Raw genomic sequence first — 20,472 nt, 5'->3', positions numbered from 1 at the left:
GAATGCCAGATTAATACTCAGAGCATGCCAATTCGTCTATAGTTTCATGATTAGGCTAAAGGTTCAGGCTAAATAATCAGATTGTGTCTCCTCGTGAAACTACCACAATGTATTCTGTAAACACATAAAGTTCATAAGCATATTATATACGAAGCTTTTTACTCATTTCCTCATGAGAGCTAATCTTTTTACTCCAACGCAGGCAATGTATTTCTCATCCTCGATCTGAAATTCCATAAACTTTATCCTACGCATACTTTTGCCGTTCTTGCCACCCACCTGTACCCCTACGTTCATCTTCATCAGTCCATCATATTTCATCACGTGGTTAATTCAGCGTTTTCGTTTTCTTCTTAAGATTTTCATGAAACTTCTTTTTTTCTTTTTCTGCCTTAGGAATAGCAATGGAAATGTAATAAACTCTCGGTTCATTTAGATAGTGAAATAATTTTCCATTGCCTGTCATACACCATTCCTTATCATTTCATCTCACCCAGTGATGGGTGGAAATGCGTGAACAGCGCTCCATATTTCATGTCTCATCATGCGGCTGATTAATTTTTTTCGTTTTCTTCTAAATATGTCCTCATACTTCTCTTTTCTTCCACTCTCATAAGAATAACGATGGAAATAGAATAAACTTTAATGCATGTGTCTTGAATGACCGACATCACTATCATTTATGTTTTTATATTTGTTTTGTGTTTAGCTGGCGCCTTGGTTATACAGAGAAAAACAAGGAATTGTTGTGAAGGAAGTAACACTGATATGTAAGAGATAACGAAAGATAAAATAGTGTCAAGTGATACTGAAGTATTTATTTTATATGTAATTGCTTTGATACATTAACCCTTTCTAACCCAGAGCTGCTTCTGAAAGAAAGTTAATTTCAAGACTTCTTCTCATTTTAAAAATGTGAACATTTTGTACTTATTCACACTTATAGTGGCAGCTACATATTTCGCCATTAATATTATCCAGCACAAAAGAACACGCATTTTAAATCTTTCCTGAATAGATCTGAAAATGTATAAAATTTTGATGTCACTTAGAAGCAACATTGGGTTAATAATGGGTTAACTCTCAGTTCATTAAAAAAGTGAAATAATTTTCCATTGCCTATCAGACGCTATTCATTCCTCATTTTTTACTCTCACTCAGTGATGGGTGTAAATGCGTGAGCATCCTTCCCTATTCCCCTCATCCCCGTAGCGTTCCTCTCGCAAGACTCACTCTACTGCCAAAGCCCTCTCTATCCATTCCCGCGGACTTCCTCTTTCCACTGAAGCCAGCGTCTGCACACTTCCGTGTACTCTCCGGCGCCGACTTGATTAAAACGGGGTGCTAGCTTTCGGAATGACACATGAACGTTCGATTTCCGGATGAACAACCAGAGTTTGTCGAAAGCAATTTTGCTCGGCACTGCTCAACGGGCCAGATGATTTTTTTATTTTATGTTGCCCTCCATTTTATCTTCTCTCGCATGGGGTAACGTCTTTATGCCAGTTCTATGGGAGTTTGAAATGAATGAGGAATAGTACTTGAAAGGAGATAGGATATTAGATGAGAACTTTTGTGCACTCACGAGCATCACTGCATTTATATTTAATTACGAATATCCTTAATTTATTTACGAGAAGAATTAATATATGTACTCCACTGCATATTTCGTCTTATTCCTATTCTACATGTGTACATAATTGCTGATTTTGATAATCGCGTTGCTTAGGCCCAGCGCACACGGAGCGACTATTTTGTAACCTCAGTTGGGAATCAGTTGCGTGTGCAACCGGTTTGCAACTGAAACAAAACTTCTGTCCGCACACGGGTGTAATGACAAAGGGCTGGCTGTAAATCAGTTTCGTCCATTGTGCAATAAGTGAAGTGTTTATTTAGTGCGTTACGTGTTGTTTTTTTTTAGCTCTTGCCTTGGCAGTCAGTGCTTACTATCATAGGCGGATCTTGGAGGGGAGGGGGGGGCACGGGGGCAGACCCTTAAAAATATGCAATATTTTCAATACGGTCCCACTATAATTGCGTTCGTTTTGTATTACGAGGTATCTTTGTGCCCCCCCCCCCAGAACAAAATCCTGGATACGGCCTTGCTTGTGCCCCCCCCCCCCCCCCAGAAAGAAATCCTGGGTCCGCCCCTGCTTACTATCACTGAGTCAGGCGAAGAAGACGCTGTGAACTATTATCAATACCAAAGACGTTAGATAGTTTGTATTTGTTCAGGACGTCATGCTTCTCTACTGCTCCAACGAGCTTCATGTTGACTTCTTGATCATTCATTCTGAGATCGACACTATACGGCCGTCAAAATACCACCAAAACACCACGTGGTCTCGTGCAACTGAAGCCTACAACGCAACTGCAACCGCGGGCCCACGGTTGCATGTGACTGGTTTCAGACTGATTTGAGATCGTCAAAAACCAGTCGCGTCGTGTGCGCCTCCCCACTCAAATACATCGTCGAGGTCACAAAACAGTTGCGCGAGCAACTGGTTGACAACGGTAGTTGTAAAACAGTCACACCGTGTGCGCTGGGCCTTAGAGTTATTTTTTAGGTATTGTATGCAATCATCATTACTTAAAAAATAATAAACAGATAAACAGATAAACAGTTTTTTATTATACCTGTATTCAAAAAAACACAATGGCCTAATGGCCAATATGTTAATAAGGCCCAATGCATTAAATAAGCAACTCCATTTTGACTGTTTTGATAATACGAAAAAAAATTTATCATCACCTGAGGTACAATTTAAAATTCTTTTAATTTCTAAATGTATATATTTTCAACAAATGAACTTCCTTCCCTCCCCTTACTATGAGGTATAGATAAGTTTTTTAGGTTGATTAATTTTTTGGGGAATATTTTCTCTGGTAATTAAGTGCTGAATAGTTTTAATTACTCCTTAGCTGTATTCGATATCCATTAACCTCATTTAAGGTATGCTGATAAAAATCCTTCGGAAATGTTGGATATGATGTAGAAGTGAGCGAGTTTTTGGAGAATAATCCTGATGCGGCCGGAAATATAAGCAGAAACCTCTCATGATAGAAAACATGTTGAAGTCTTTTAATAAAACCATGAATAATTAATATTGAAATTCTCATTTAATGAATTGTTAAAGTGGGCCTAAGGAGAAATATTAATGAACTCATACAAATTTGGAGGAAATAATTTTATCTATATCTATTATATTTAGTTGGAGGAATCTTCGAGTAGAATTCATGGTAGTATTTTTAATGGATTATGGTAATTACGGATAATATTATAAATTCCATGATAAAGTGTTTTATAGCTCAAAAATCGTTGAAATCTATTTAAAATTACACAAATTAACACGCGGGCATCTTGTGCTTGTAAGCTATAAGTACCTGAGATAACTTGACTATCTATTCATACGCATCCAGCCCATATTTCTTTGTGCGTATGCCAATTCAACTTACATGTTCTCTTATTTTATCTTTTTTTTTGGTGCCATGAAAATGACAAAAATGGGACTAGTGTAGTGGCGGCATAACTTATAACTTTTTTTGTTCTTCCCTCACCTATTGCAGAATCCTCGATGACCCTCGCCCTTTTCAACTAAATTCTCTCCTCAAGTCCGAAGATCCTATAGACTTTATCTCCCATAGCAACTGGTACTGGCGAAACCCGTTGAATGTCGCGAGGGAACAATTCCCGACCTTAACGTGATTGCAACTCGTCCTCATGTCCGTTGCTGAGCACGATTCGGCTCGCCCCTATTTCACGCTCATTCACTCAACTGGTTTTCACTCGGAGCTTCTCACTCCTTCCCGATGCCACTCTCTATTCATGCCCACCTCGTGATTGTAATTTTTAAACGGTTCCAGCGAACAGCTGTGCATTTGCAGATTTAGTTTTGATGTGTGAAAAATTGTAAGCTCGCTAGTGTCTAGTATAATCATCCTCGATGAATTTTCCCTCGTGTTCAAATAAAATGACATAGGAAACAGTCGATTCTTATTAATTTTACCAAAGATAACGTCTTGAGTTAGCATTAGAATATCCGAAAATTCTTCTCCTTATCCAGTCGCTATCCTAAGATCATGCCTTTTTGCTACGTTTTATCCTCTGTTTATGGCATAGCATAATTTACGAGTTTATTATCTGTAATCATTACAAATAGTAATTTATTAATGGCCCACGTTCCAAGATTTAAGAATAAATTCCGCTCTGCTCATATTTTTCATTTTTAGCTTTAGATATCCATGTTTTCACTGATGTTTTCATAACTGACGTCTTTCTTTTCCACATGCATGTGCTATTTGTTCTCATCTCCATAGATTGCTCCCATAATTTTCTATTTCGTGCAATGCTTGCTTCTGGTCGCGTGAAGCATTTTTTGCACCTTAAACCCATAAAATTATCAATTACATTCTTTAGACCTAGTCATTGTTTTACATGCATGGTTCGTGAACTCACTCTAATTCGGACGGCAGTCGATTTCATTGAATATTTTAACGAGTTCCTAAAAACCAACGTCAACGTTATCTTGTAGCCTTCAATTTAATATAATTTTATATTATATTCCTTTTACTCATATGAAATATTTCTTTTTATCTCATTCCCTTGCGTTTGCCTGGAGAATCTTCATTTGAGCCTTTACTATTATTGATTATTGATATACTATTACGCCATCTAATCTTTTTTCAATGAGTAAATGCTATTTTACTTGTTTTGTACCTCGGGGAATTTGGTTAAATACCCCGAAGATAAAACAAATTTTAAGCCTATTTAAATAGATATCTTCTATTCAAAACTTTGATTTTTTTATGGATTCATTGCGAAGCGATGAAATTTAGTGAGCAACACAAATAACCGAAATGTACATGTAAATAGATAAAACGATACCCTCAAAGCCATTTATGAAGACGAGAATTTCGTAACGAGAAACGAATTTCTTAAGTCGAAACTAAGCCCATTAAAATGTTTTGTCAAAGTAGTCCTAGTCCCTCCAACACAGATCTGTTTTAATGGCATTCCTTTTCTTGTGCATCTTATTATGGGTTTGCATTCTAGACTTCTAAAATACAGATTTTACTCCTCACTTTGAGTCACGATGTATTAAATTTATTATGAATTTTTCCACTTTATTTTCTCGTTGTTAGTGCGCTTGGAAAGTGCTCTGAATAATCTTTGCTTAAGTATTTATTTTTAAATTTATTTTCATGCCGATGAAAACGGTACTTTTTGCCCTTAAATCGGGGTTTCGTAATATACAAACTCCAGTAAACGTTCTAAAACAACCATGCCCTGGATAGAGGCAACTTCGGCAACTAAAACCATAGACCTTTGGTTTAACAGGCTGGCAGTAAGTTAACAATGTAATATAATAGTCTGTTATTGACATTATAATTTTGATATTGCCTATGATAGAGACAAAACACTACGCTTGGTTATTTTGAGTCTGAAGTGGTTCGATATTAAGCCTACAAGTTATCCATGTGACGTGCTGATATAGGCATATTTCCGATCCGACGAGTCAGTTTGTTTGCTATGGAACAATTTCCAGGGAGACCGAACGCCTCAGCGCTTCCGAAGGTGTTTCCGAACCCAGGAAAAGCCGATGAGACAGCCCACAGTGTGGATGAAGATGGAGTCGAAGGATGCTTGGAGTATATAATCTTGGCCCTCAGGGCGTAGGCATCCTCCAAAGCGACATCTTGCCCCAAACTCCCTCCCTCCTGCCCCCTTCGACGCCTCTCTCTCTCTCTCTCTCTCTCTCTGTGGCCTCCGCCATTAATTACTCCCTCCCCTTCCCACTTCCATCCTGGGCGAGGGAAACGCATCCACTTCTCTCACCTGCCGCTGCCATTTGACCCACCACTTCCTTTCCTCCCATCGTACCTTTCGGCAAGCTGCTTACTTTAAAATCAATAAGGTTGTACAGGAGGCCGCAGCCGACTCCCTCTCTCTCTCGGTTCGTGTTGCACCTCTCGCTGTCACATCTACATGCATTCCCCTCTCCAGTTTTACTCCCTCGATGTCCTCGTTCCGACTGTTTTGGTCTTCACTCTCTCGCCCGATGACCGCAAAAAGGACCTTTGTTGAAGCACTTGCGCCTCCGGAATGTGTGAAAGTCAGCCATCAGCTGGTCATTGATACATGTTTGTATTAGGAACACATATCCTTTGGGATATAGGCAATTTATTGTTATATTTTATACATATTATGCCTTAATATGTTCCTATCACTGATTTTATATAGTCTCTAATCTCTGCGAGGAAGTGTTACACTCTGATCTCAGGTGAGACATAGTTATTCCAGGGGATCGAGTGCTGTAACAAAACGAACTTATGCATTTTCTTGGGATATAGCCACTGATTACTCGTTGGTAACCAAAGTATGTGCCTATCCTTATTATTTCATTTCCCTAAGTTAGAGTATTCCACTTTCCTGGCAGAATGACATATTTAATATAGTATTTATATTTAAATCCTGTTGTGCTTGACAAGCTGCTCGTTTTCAAACCACTTACAGCCGGTAGGTACTTGAGGCCATTTAAAGTACGAGCTATCTTGTAATTAATGATTGTTTACTGTTTCAATACCTATTTTGCCTGATTGATGCTTGGTGTCAGTGATCTAAGAATCAAGTTATCACCAACTCATTTTTATTTTACCTCAGTTTTGGTGATCGGTTCCTTTCATTGCAATTATAGCATAGTCTCTTTTTGCGAACTACAAAGTCGTTTTTATCTTTTCATTGCCTCATGTTTTCATTTATCTGAAAAATGAAATAATTAGCGTAATAAAAATATTTTACTTTGATCATTGGCATTCGGAGGTTACTTGGTGTCATATTGTAGATAAAAGGAAGTATAATTGATAATTCCTCAGAGTTCGCTAGCGACATTTAAATGACCTATTATGGGACCACAAGCAACCCATCACGTAATACTTTTGTTTTATGGCCATCTATATCGAAAATTTGTTATCAATATCTGACCAATAATATAGAAATACTGAGTTGCCAAATTATTTGTTAATATTTCCGATTTTGTCTCACTACGTTTGCGTGAATATATTAATTTGTATATTCACATATTATGTATGATCTTAATTAGTGAATTTTAAGTAAAACCTTTGCAATCAAACGAAATTCATTTTATGTCCCGAATACGATAAGCTCTTCTGATAGGGTAATTTGGAATTTAATTTTCTTTGCATGAAGGCATGCATTTGTGTTAATTAAGCTCTGAATTTTTCTCACTTTTTACGAAGGAAAAAATTTTTTCTCTGCAACGAACACAAAGTGCATTTTCCATTTCATTTCTTTATTTGTTGATTGCTTGAATATGGGTTCAAATAATCCATTTTTAACATAAGCTCATCGGCAATTTCAAAATGGAATTTAATATGGTAGCGTCTATAATTTTGTGATATTTTATGACGAAAAATTGGCAATTCAAATTATGAAAATCTACCACTTTAGCCGGAATAAGTTTATAAATAATTTTCGGCATACGAAGCACTTTGAAGAAACAGGTCATTAAGGATTTTTTCCATAAGTATTCCAGACGCCTACTCCAGATACACTCTAGAATAAGAATTGGTTGTTTAAAACCCTTGTTGATGGTAGATTTGCCGAGCATTGCTGGTATGCGCTTCCATTAGCTCCGGACAGACATTTTGCATGGGTTTCTGTTCCACCGTCCAAATTACCTCGAGGGTGGATGGTGAATACAGAGTCATGAATTTATTCAGGTGACCGTACTTAGCGCTACGCGATAAGACCATTAAGTGAAGCAAAGAACTCTTCCACTTTCCTAAAGAGGCCATCTTAAGTCTCGGATCAATGCTCGTTCCTTAAGGGAGACTTCAAAGGAGTGCCTGTATTGTTATATTGCACAGTGAATAAATGAGAGGTACGTGCTTGAGTATTCTCATGACGAATGCTTATTAAAAATTTTAAAGGTTCGTTTTTTCTGCTGCTATATTGGAAGGGAACCTCACTTATATTCATTTTTAGAGAATAATTAGGCGCAAGTGCATTCAAATTCGCAAAATCATGGCTGGGTAGCTTTTAAATACGGTCTAATGACACAGTATATTTTATTTAGTGGCAACTACTCTAAATATAATCTATTCTGGTGAAATTTTAGACCTGAGACAATATTTACTCATTGGTTCATCCCTTTAGTCGAGATAGCCGATCAGAGATTTCCATTTACAAGAACGAAAAGCATGTAAAATTTTCCATCCTCTGATTTTTCATTAATTTACTAATATTTTCCGAAAGGAAAATTCAAAAAGCATACCGCCCTCAGCCGCTCAACTTTAAAAAATTAGATTTATACCTGTTTAGGAAATGAAATTTTGTCCATCATCCTCCCTCTTTATTTAAACCTCATTGAAGTTAAGCAACCTAATGTCTTAAACCCTGCGCAAATTTCCATTCCCTTTTTCTCGCATTTTTTCATCCTATGCGTCAGTAATGGAGAATCGATGTCATTATCGTTCATACCAAATTTTGGCTTGCGGACTGGAAATATAGTTCAAGATTCCAAGTAAACACCTATGGTTCGGCAAAAACTATTATTAGGTAATTCAATTTAAATTTAAAATGGAAGAAAAAATAGTTATAATGATTTATTTTCGCAGCTGACGAACTAACTTGGCATCTTACAAATATAATTGTTTCTAAAATTTATATTATTTTACTCTGAAAATGTCTGGCAGAAATATATTTTTGCTTGCGTTTATGTTTTATTAAATATTTGAATTATAATAGGTTACTTTGACGGTTAAAACCAGTCATAAAATATAACGGAAATTTTTAAATTAGAAAACATCATATGTCATTTGAGGTGGATATTTGAGGTGAGTCGAGCAAATATTCCTAATTCATCAAAAAGTGAAGTTGTTTAAGAAAGAGTCTTTTCAATTTGGGATTTTAATTTATTTGATTAAAGTAGTATCATGATCCTAATGCCAATATATGCCATAATTTTCAGGGCTCATTCTGTTGTCATTTATAAGTTATAAAATACCTAAGTCGGAAGGAAAAGTTGAACTTCTCTTAATAATGAAACCACACGGTAATTGGTAGAAGTCATTTTGACATCACTTGTTTGATCCGTGAACCCTTCCTCTGGTTTTAGCGATACGTTGTGTGAGTTTTCTGTATACGTGAGGACAGGCGGGGAGTACTCCTCTCAGTTACAAGAGAGGTGAGCTTGACCCTCGTTATTTCAGTGATCCATCTTGTAAAGTTTCAGGATGCCGTCTTAAGGAACTGTTTCCTTCAATGAGGAGAAAATATTTGAGGTGGATATTTGAGGTGAGTCGAGCAAATATTCCTAATTCATCAAAAAGTGAAGTTGTTTAAGAAAACGTTGAATATTGATCATAAATAAGCATGTGTTAACAGATATTGAGGCTAAACCACATTAAAATAACAAGGCAAGCATAAAATGAGTATCAATCGTCTAATACCTAATTTCCTTATCAATTGTTAACCTGTACAGTAATCGACGCTTTTATGTTATCCACAAGTCATTGGAAAGCAAATGAGGTCGTATATCACCGAAGCTCTTCTTAGTATTGATTTTTCCACGCTTTCCGGGCTGAAATATGTAAGTACACAATTTCAATCTTCTTAAAGGCATGGACCCTTTCAGCATACCGATGAGTTCCCAAATTGAAGTATTTGTCTCAACGGTAACCCTCGTATGTGCTGGGAATCTGCATGTGGGGAGGGTGTAGTGTAGGCATCCCGCAATTCATAACATAGTTGAACGTTTCCTAATCTCCAGGATATAACGCTCCTGCTTTTTCACCACTTGAAGACATGCAGTTCCCAGGGGGTTGTTTCTTATTTAAAATTCAATATCCCCTTGGTTCCCAATTCGTATCAGCGTCAATCATATAAAGTGGGCATCAAAGTGAAAAAAACAGCAGCTTCAAGTTTTAATATTTCGCCGTATGAGCTGGCTATATGCAAACCTAGATTAATTTGGGTGTGAATTTGGATATTGACTTTTTTTACAGCTTTCAGTGTTGTGTATATGATACTTATTACATATAAATGAGGTGATCTCAGTCTTGATCAGTTGGAAATGTCTTCAAATTCCGAACGGAAATGTAAAAGAAACAGTTGAAAAGTGAAATATATAGATGACAATTATAATGAGTGAAGGAGTATTCCATCATGATATTTTTATAACAGGTAATCTTTGTTAGAGAGTAAAGAAGACTCTTGCTTGGCCTCTTGAATGAATTATAATTCTTTGCAAAATGGATGACTTTAACTCAAGAAATATGGGGATTTTCGAGACGCAGTTCTGGCGGAAGATCGTACAGGTGATTTGGATAAGTTGATATGGTGTGCTCGGGGCATATTCTTGGCGAGGAGATAAAAATACTGAATCAGAAAAATAAGTGAAAATCTCTCCACCCTTACTTCCGTACCCTTCCCTCCAAGGTCGAAAATAGTCACAGCAGCCGGTTACTAGCCCAATGTTACATCTACATAACTACCATACATCCTCTTTTTGTTTAAATCTCATAAGATATTTAAAAAATTTTAAATGTGGTTAAGACATGTAATTTTCAAATTATTTTTGTGAAAAATATAAATGCTCTATTTAAAAATCTCATATGAAATATGCATGACAAATATATGCGGAATTAAATGTGACAGCAGCTCAACACTCCATCCACTAGGCTATCACACACGCCGTCCAGGTCATAATGAATGAATCCGTGTTCGATCCTGTCTCCTTAATACTCGTAAAAGAATTATTAATGGCAAAATTTGTGCTGAACTTTTTTTGATAAAATAGAAATCTATCGCTCCATTAGCTAGGTTAAAACGCTTGTCATCCAGGCGATAATGCGTCACCGTTGTGTTGTTTCAGACCTCGTCCTGCTGACGACGGACGTCCCGACGCTGCTCGGGGTGGCGTCCGGCCTCGCCGTCTTCACCGCCCTCATCTGCTTCGTGCTCAAACTCTTCTCCCGCGCCCGGTTCGCGCGGCCGCGTCACTTCGCCAACGCCAACCTCGCCCCACCCATCCTCTTCTCTTCCGAAACTGGTGAGTCCGAGCGCTCTGTGAGCTTTCATTACAGTGTGTGCATAAGTGTGCGAGAGAATCTTCTCTCGAAAGGTCGCTGGGATTCACAAAATATGTGACGGAGTACTTGATACTGCGCTCTAATTCCAGTGATTGTTGAGAATATTGTATAAGATGGAATTCAAATCGAAACGACTTTGATTTTTTTTCATAGTGCTGCATCAAACAAGTAACTTTGAATGCATTCACGCTCACGGGTGCCAAGTTATATGCACCAATGATGAATTCCGCAGTGAAAAAATATCATTTGGCTTAGCCGGGATTCGAATCCGGAATTCCTTATTTCCGGTCAGGTATGCCAGTCACACCTTCTGAGATTCACCTTGGAAGAAGATGGCTTGGTGGCAGTATACCAACCGAAAATCGGAATATCTGGGTTCGATTCGTGGCTAACACAATTGATTTTTTCATGGTGAATTTCATCCTTGGTATTTAAACTTGGTTTTTGTGTGAAGAGCATATCAACGCCATTGCTTCACCCTCATGATTATTTTTAAATATTAATCGCGTATGGTTAAGATTACAATCTACGTTCCATCGGTTGATGCTCCTCTCAACCTCTTATCCTCACCTTATCACTTCCGTATTAGTCTAATAACCTGTCCAAAATAGCCTAATTTAGCTCAGTTGTAGTAGATTTTCCTTAATAAGCAAATGGATGGATAGGAATTTTTTGAAACCACTGATTGATATTCAGCTTTCGATCATGAGTTACTAAAGATATGTACAAGCAGTTGGCAAAATATTTCTTCGTAGAATATGCGAATAAATATTATTTCTGCTGCTGTGATGCCGGTAACCTATCAGTTTCGTGTAGTAATAGGTCATATAACTCTCATTTTCCGCTTTATCCTCGCTTATCAGCCCGCGTAACCAATTACGATGCTATATTTACCGTAAGATATTCTAGACTTAGCTTAAAAAGTTACCTGATTTTTTTCAACTTTCTGTATACGAATATTTTTTTAAAGCATAAGATGTCTATCGATGTAGTCCTTGAAATATGTTCAAATTACAAATTTGTTTTCAGCCCTCCTTTTTCCGTTTATTTTAATCATTGTTACTCCTTTTCCATTATATTGCTTTATAGCATTGCAAAATTTGTCAAACAGTCATTATAACAAGTGCGTTCGTTACTCAATGCCTATCCCAGTAGGTACAAAGTTAACCCTGTTAAATTAATATGTAAATGCTAGAAATTCTAATCCTATCTTGAATTCTACGCATCCACTAAGTGGAAGAATGCTTCAATTTAATTTTTGAAAGACTTGTAACAAATTTTATTCAGGATTATTTTTTTTAATGCCTCATTTAACCTTACAGCATCGGAGATAATTGCTTCTGTCTTCATGGTTTTTAAACCAGAATCGTTCAGTTAACTGTGCTGACTGATTTTTGTATCTACATTGTTTTTAACTTTACAACCGTTAGCTCCCTAAATGAGAACCGTAAATGTCGTCTTAGACTATAAATGAAGACCTAGTAAAAGTTCTTACAATAAACTGCCCATCCATTTGCTTGAATCTAATTACCAATTTATGTATGAGAAATTGTGTGGTATCGTCTCTTAGCTCTTAAATCTTTTACAAAACTTAACGTGGCTGCAGAGGAAAAAAGAGGAAAAAGTTTGTTGCTTTTTGGAGAGAATTTATTTGAAACTGATTATGCAGAATAATTAAAAATTATTTATAATACCATTTATATTCCAGCCTTGTGATTTATTCTAATAACTATTAAGAATTAATTTTATCTTTTTGCTCTGCTTTATTACGTCATACGATGCATATTGATATGTGAGCTACTTCAGAATATTTCATGGAGTGGTAGTTTTTTAAAAATATGTTTTGTCAAATTTCGACTGCTTTAAAGTTTCCTCGTGATCAAGATTTTTTTCACTTTGAGTTTTAATACCTATTGCGGTACTCTAAGCACTTTATATTATATTATTTATGAATAAATTGATTCATCTTTCTAATTTTTATTCAAGTGCGTAATAACCACGATGTGATGGGTGAAAATCATTACTTATTTATTACATTTATATGTTATTGCATATGTATTTATATTTATATTTGTGAACTGCTTTTAATTTTGGTAATGCCAGGGACCCTCCAAATAGTTCGTTAACAAATACCTTTCTTTCCTGCAACCGCTACACATCGGATTTCACGCTAATAACCTGCTTGTGGACACCAAGAGGTAAAAGTGGCATCCCCGACAGTAAATTGGGTAGACTTTTTTGCAGAAACCTTTCCTAGATCTACGTATATAGAGATCGGTTCCAGAGATAAAATCTAATAGCTAGGTCTATGTTTTTATATCTGATTGACCCGGGCACGAAACTACCACCCTTGAGGTTATTAGTCGCTCCCAGGTAACTTGGTGTTAATTATAATGTAATTGATGTTTTTGTGCTCAAGAGTTGCCAACATCTTTCATTAAAATGCCCTCTCTCAGCCCTTGATGTTACTTCATTCTTGGGCTGTGTCTTTCAAATGTATGATAAATACGTATCTAGTTTCTAGAACACTTATATTTAATGTAATATATTTTAATTTTGGTAGACTTAATTTCCATCATTTAGATGGGACTGAGTTTTAGCTAAATACTTCAATAAGGTAACATAGTATAGTTTTAGGTTTACTGATCTGTATATCTTTAAATTACGATAATCTCATCTTGAAGTCTTGAAAATTTAGAAGATTCATAAAACCTTTACCTTTCGTGAAGTGTACATAAACATTATTTCTTTTCACTTACGGCGTGTTTTTTTAGTCTTAGAAAGTTTAAATATTAGTTGACTTGTTTTTTAATATTCCTTCGAATGATTTCTCAACTATTTTCTATTTTTCTATAGCATGAGGTTGGTACTGAAATTAAACCACTTTTAGATTGTAATGATGAGTGAAAGATCTGATAGAATAATTTTCCATTTTTATTAATTTTGGTTCTTTTAGATCTGGTAGAGAATTGAGGATGAAATTTAGCTTTCCTCCTCTTCAGAGTTGTTGGCAACCCTTTCAACTATTCTCTTGATGAATGTCAAACCTTACCCATTAAAATTACAGTCAAAAACTCTTTAAGCTTCCATGGTGTATGCTATTCTTTCAGCACGATAAAATTTGCAAAAATCACTGTATACGTGTTGGCTCGATACTTCAGATGACGCGTGGCTTGATTGGCGTGGATAAAAATAGATATTTATATTACATACTAGGTATTATGAGTTTTTCCTTCACGTCTGCCGCACCTTTATTTTCTTTCCTTTAATGTTTCATTCAAAAAATTGATGGTATGTTAAATGAAAACAACTATTTTATCAGCGTTGCTATCGATTATATAAATAGCAGCCAATACTATCACGATATCAGATAAGTTTAGTATTATTTTACTAGTTACTTGTCCAAAGCTTACCTAATGCATTTCTCGTGTAATTACTGGCCTATGAATGAAATTTTTTTATAATATTGATTGATGAAAAGTTAAATAATGGTCATGTAATTTGGTGACGCATGATCAACTCCTAAATTTATCGGTACCATTAATTTATTAAATTTTTTCACAAGTAGTGAATTTTATTGGCCATTTAGTATTACGGTATCAAACTCCTAATTCTAAATATCGAAGAAGATGCCATGTTAAAGGACGAATGAAACATTTGCCAGTGGATAATTGCAAGTGTTCAAAACAGCTTTTTAAATTAAAGAAAACTTTTTTCGCCGAGTAATAGCTAATTTACAGAAAATCTGTTCTGATTTTGTTGATAGTTTATCTTCAAGTGTCTTGGAGCATAAAATGTGAGACCTTTCGAAGACACTTTTACATAAATTAAGTAATTTTAGACATAGTACCTTATGATAAATAAAGTTAATAATGTTTATACCAACTAGTGTCTTAGCGTAGGAATAAAGTATTTTTGCTAGAGTTTATATTAAAAGACCTAGCGTATATAGCAAGTTAATATTCACCCTCATTTTTTCCTTTTCATTCAAAAACTTTGAAGCCATGAATTTATTTCCTTTTTATCCTCAATTGAGGCAAGTGATATTATTATTATTTTTGACCGTTGTGGCACTATAGCCAATCACAAAGTAACGCTTGAATTGACTATTATTTACGCATCATAAATTTAGAGGGGTACTAATTGTTATGCAATTTGTTATTTAACCAATCGAAACCGAAGTCCTTCAAAATTCAATTGAAGATCATTTACAACTGCATGTCACAATCATCCTTTAGTGGTATGATAATTTACGTATTTCAGCAATTCTAGGAAGGGAATTTTCTGTGATTTCTCTCATTTTTGTCTCAATTAAAGCCAAACATCACAATCGCATCAACATCCCTTTTCATTCCATTTTCTGTCATACTTGGTGCATCAAACTCTTCTTGAGTTAATAACTGTTTAAAAGGCTTTCCTAGGAAAGATATTCAATCGCATATGAAGCGCACTTTCCACCACTTTTTTGAAATCTCATTTGTTGGGAGTAGTAATTTATTCTTCTAAATAGGTCCCGAAGTCATTGGTCGATGAAAATAAGCCATTCATGGTGTCCAGTGACGGTTATTTCTTCATAGGTCAATAAAATATTTTTTAAATCAGTATCTTAAGGTTCTGAATCCGCAGCAAAGCGGTATTTTCAGTCTCCTAATAAAGTTTCCACGCCTCTTCAGGAAATCATGACCACCGCCAGTGTGAATGATTGTCACCACAGCAATGCTATGCTAATCGTTCGCTGTTTTAGTGTGTGTTACGTTAGTGCTGATTATGTGTGTGTTTCTCTGTGCATTCATTTCCTCTCAAATGTCATTTTCTCCCACTTTTCATCCCTCTGTTTTTTCTATCTAGAGTGTGAATTTGATGTGTCGGTGTCAAAATGCGCTTTCGTGGCTTTCTACTACTTTCTGTGCTTCACACTCTCATCATTCATCTTTATCTTATTTTCTTCCATTTCATTCCGTGTGGTTTCTCACGAGGATGGCAATTTCAAGTGTGCGAATTTTTCATGACTTTAGGTTCACCAGATTATTCCAACTTCACAGTATTTCGTGCATAATCATTGACCATATCTTCAAATTTAAAATTATCCGATCATTCTTTACGGTGATAGTCCTAGTTCTTAAGAAACTGGTCAATTTCCACCCGCTGTTGAAGATAATCATCGGTAAATTTTTATTCATATCTATTGCTGGTGAAATCCATCAATTTCTAGTCAGAATTCAGCTATAACTGTACTCAATTAAAAAAATATAGTTAATCACTATTGTAGTAACCGTTGATGAAAATGTGAGAAACATTTCATTTCTTTTTAATTACCAATTTTGAGTTAAAATGATTAGCAAGTATTTGTAAATTATCATCCGTTACTGGTGGAAACTGACCAGCTACCACTAATTTTTATTGAAGGGAGATTTTGTTACAATGTCATAGTCTTTCGTTTCCTGAGCTATTATGTGATCGAAGATAAAATTTTGCTTGACGCGAACACAGTTTTTGTGTGTGTTTTCAACAGGAACTTGTGGACGTCTGTTTTTCACTATATCGAAGGGTAGCGACACAAAATATTTTATGGAAATACCACATTGTTATGATGAAGTTTTAAAACTATGTATGTGAATTAAAGGTGTGTGGAAGTGAGTGATTGATGAGGAAGAAGAAGAACCAACAAGGAGATTGAACGGCCTTTTGCCACTGCAAGTGTCACTCTTTTTCGATTATTTGGCGGATATTTCGGCTTACCAGTTCCTACTCTTCTCAAGTGTATCCTCAGCACCGGTGGCTGTCAAGTATCTTTTTTCTGCCACTATTACGTTGAGTGGAAACTCGATTGACAAATGTTTAGAGCCTTTATCTTCGTTTCTATTCTCAAAGACATATTCACCCGTCCAAGTCTTGACTGCACGGCACATTAAGGCACAGAAATTGATGCAGAAATGCATATCGTATCAGCAGTTGAATTCGTATTCTTATTAACTTGTGTGAATATTTAAATGAACACATGTTCAAGAAATAAAACTATCTTGCTGTATTTTTGGTTTTGAATTTTTGTAAGTCCCACGCTAGTCAGCTTGCCCTCATCCTCTTAATGCTCCTCACTATGGACCTTGTGACCAGATATTCATAGCAAGGCATCAGTAATCTTCCCATGCGTGCGTGCTGTAACCGCTGTGGCTGCAGGGTTCGAGAAGCTGTCCCCAGCGTGTGACCTTTCCTTCCCTAGTTTCGCACCCGTTTCCCGACCTATCGCGCACGGATTCTTCGGGAGAGCCCTTCAGCGCTGCGACACACACCGCGCTCAATACGCTCGTACTTCCGATCTCGGGGCCACCGCGCTATTCACGTTCTGCGGTCGACTTCTTTGCCTCCTCCCTTAAAACCCTCGCTCCCTCCCTTCCTTGCGAATTCCCTCTGCGGCAATGGTCGCGTTTGAATCGAGAGTCGCGCGCCTCCGCAGGTAAGGTCGGTGAACTGGTTGCATTCAGCACCCGAGGTGAAAAGGAAGAGATACTCACCGAGGTGGGATTACGTAAGTCACGATCTCTCTCTCAAGACGCTCGCTCCCACCTTCTTAAAGAGCTGCTGGGATCTTGAGAGTCGCGAGATGCATCAGTTAAGCCTTGGTTGTTTTGAATAAGTCTGCATTCTAATGCCTAATGGTGGAAGTTTAGAATTAATGTATTTACATCGTACTAGGCCACACTTGATTCACATCAATTACTATTCCAGATTTGTTTGTTAATGTCCGCAGCCGTGTACCAGAAGGATTGTATTGATAGGATGTCATTCAGTCGAAAAGGAGGGACTGGAAGTAACTGCAATGGTAGAGGAGTGTATGAAATGAGCTGCCAAGTTTTCTTATGTGTTTTCGGTTTCTGTTACTAATATTTATAGTATTTTCAAAATAATAGCTCGATATATGCACATATCAATTTTTCCGATTTGTTCCAATTAAAGCTGCAGGTTCAAAACTTTTATCTTTCTCATTCATCATTTTTTCCATCATCCATCATTCGATTTTATCAACTTTATTTTTGCCGCCACTGGTTAGTAAGCTCTATATTATCTTATCGGCTCAACTCAAAACGTAGTTCTGGTACTAATTTATACTTCGACGCAATCAATCACGTATATTAGGTGTTTCAACTGTATTTTTTATGCCTCAATATCAGTCGTAGTATTTTATTTTCTCGTACTCTTTTCAATGTGGGCGATTGGCTCGTGTCCATACTGTATTATCGCATCAAAAAAACTTAAACGTAATAAAATATTTTAAGGAGTTTAGGCTAGAGAAGTAGGTTGAATCATAACCGATGGAAGTATGTTTCATGGCTAATCGATGCTATTAATTTTGTCTGTGACTTTACCTCATATTTTAGTTCACTCTCTTAGTAATATTTATGCAAGCTCTTCTACATTTTAAAACCTCAATTCTAATTAGGACTCTTTTTACTCGTTTTTGCCCATTTAGATGCGCAGAAAGATAAAAGTCAGCCTTTAATTCCTTAGGTTTTGATGAGTAGTATTTATACATGATGGGTGGCTAAAACCGTTGGTCTACAAGATCCCAGTTTACTTTAATACCTCTGTTGCAATTCGTCCCAACAGTACTATCTTTCAGTGCTTTGCAACACTTATTTATTTCCTCAATCGTACTTTTAGCTTTGTTAACTTATGCTTGGACTGGAAACCCGAATTGCACTAACAAACCACGACTCAGGTGCGTTAAACCCCACCTTCCCGTGCAGTAGTGCCCTATATCCTTAACCAATCGACCCCCATATTGAGGAGCGGAGGAGATAAAAAAATCGACATGAGTATGTGTGTGAGTGTGTTTATTACCTGCTGCGAGAGCCTACCCTCTGTGGATTGCCGCCTCGACAATGGTCCCGTGTGTCTGTGTGTCCCGCCCGCAGGCATCCCGCTGGCCGTTCACCACCACCACCACCACCAGAGGCCGTCGTCGCGGAGTTCGAGCCAGCGGAGCAGCCCCACGTCGGCGGGGGGCAGCGTTCCCGGCGGCCGAATGTCTCGCAGGCCCTCATCGGCGGCCATGCTAGTGCCCGCCTCTTCATCGCGAGCAGGTGCGGCCCGCGCGGCGGCCATCTTACTAATCTCTTGCCACGTTCAGACAACAGCGACTGCCCTGGCCGCCGGCGCGGAATTCGACGGCGTCCAATTCGTCAACGAAAAGGATGATGAACCCTCAACCTCGCAGCGTCGTAGTAAATCCAGAGGTGATGGCGGTGTGCCGTTGTTCCCCTCCCAATCCACCCCCACCCCCCAATCACCCCAGAAATCTTTCTTTTTTGTAAGAAAAAAAATCATCCCGCTCAGAAATCAAAATCATCAATGTGCCAAAATTAAACAATGATAATTATCAAATGGAAAAAAATGCCTGCGCTAGTTGTGACCCTCTGTTACCTCCCTATGTCCTTTATTCGCTCCTAGCGCTGCTGCCGTCTCCTTCCTCACTCTATCCTTCAGTTATCTATGTACCCCTTCCCATCCTTATTGCCGCCGCCACCACCAAACAGATACCTAGTTTCCCGACATCCATAGAAAAGTCCTTCTCCCCATGATAACCTTCACTTTCCGTGCGCTATCGCCCCATTACTCGAACAGATCTTCTACTCTCCCTTCTTTCCCTCTGGAACGATGAGGTTTTCCCTCAGGCTAGTGCCACGTACATCTCGAGTTAATTTGGGATTTTTATTTTGCTATCGATCCGGAAGGTCCCTCCCGAAACCTAGCTCGAGATCGGACTCCTCAGCATCAATGGGACCTTTTGTGCTTCGTAGAAACAGAAAATGTTCCAGTATCATTGGAATTTTTGGCTCACCGTCTCGAAAGTTCTCCAGGATGACCTACTCTCCTCCTTACATTAAAAATTCTGAGTTCCTGCATAATAATTCAGTTATACGATAGTTTTATTCACTCCCTCATTCAATTTTGGGTCAAAAATCTAATTTTTTCTTTAGATTAGGTTGAAACAAGTCCTTTCTCAAAGTTAGCGTTGTAAATTTCGCTTTGACCCGGCCATTATTATGCATGGAAAATTATATATTATAAATTCATTCGATGCGTTGATAAAATTAATATGCTTAAAAAATTGTCAAGAAGTTTATGCCTTAAGCGTATGCTTCTTGAATCGAAAAAATTAGCAAATGGAAGAAAAACCTTGAGGCTCTTTCCCTTACAGTGCACAGAATGAAGATATAATTACAGATTTTGTGATATAAAAAGTACCTAAAAATTTCTGACGCCATCATTAACCATCATTTCAATCGATAAATCATGCCAGTCAGGAGTGTGCCTCATTAATTGCCATGCTAATAAGAATACTCATTGTAATACCCTGAT

General features: G+C 37.3%; 1 protein-coding gene across 1 annotated transcript in view; it reads left to right on the top strand.

The window, feature by feature from the left end:
* LOC124172104 overlaps positions 1 to 20,472 on the top strand; it is a 199,857-nt gene that overhangs the window by 159,845 nt on the left and 19,540 nt on the right. Inside the window, exons 4-5 of the mRNA XM_046551513.1 lie at positions 10,896 to 11,072; positions 19,026 to 19,193. Of these exons, the coding sequence (XP_046407469.1) occupies positions 10,896 to 11,072; positions 19,026 to 19,193 (345 nt within the window). The remainder of the gene's footprint in view (positions 1 to 10,895; positions 11,073 to 19,025; positions 19,194 to 20,472) is intronic.

The sequence above is a fragment of the Ischnura elegans genome, chromosome 1 (genome assembly GCF_921293095.1).
Source record: "Ischnura elegans chromosome 1, ioIscEleg1.1, whole genome shotgun sequence".
Classification (NCBI taxonomy): domain Eukaryota; kingdom Metazoa; phylum Arthropoda; class Insecta; order Odonata; family Coenagrionidae; genus Ischnura; species Ischnura elegans.
The sequence above is the reverse complement of the archived record's forward strand: the minus strand, read 5'-3'. Positions and strand labels throughout refer to the sequence as shown.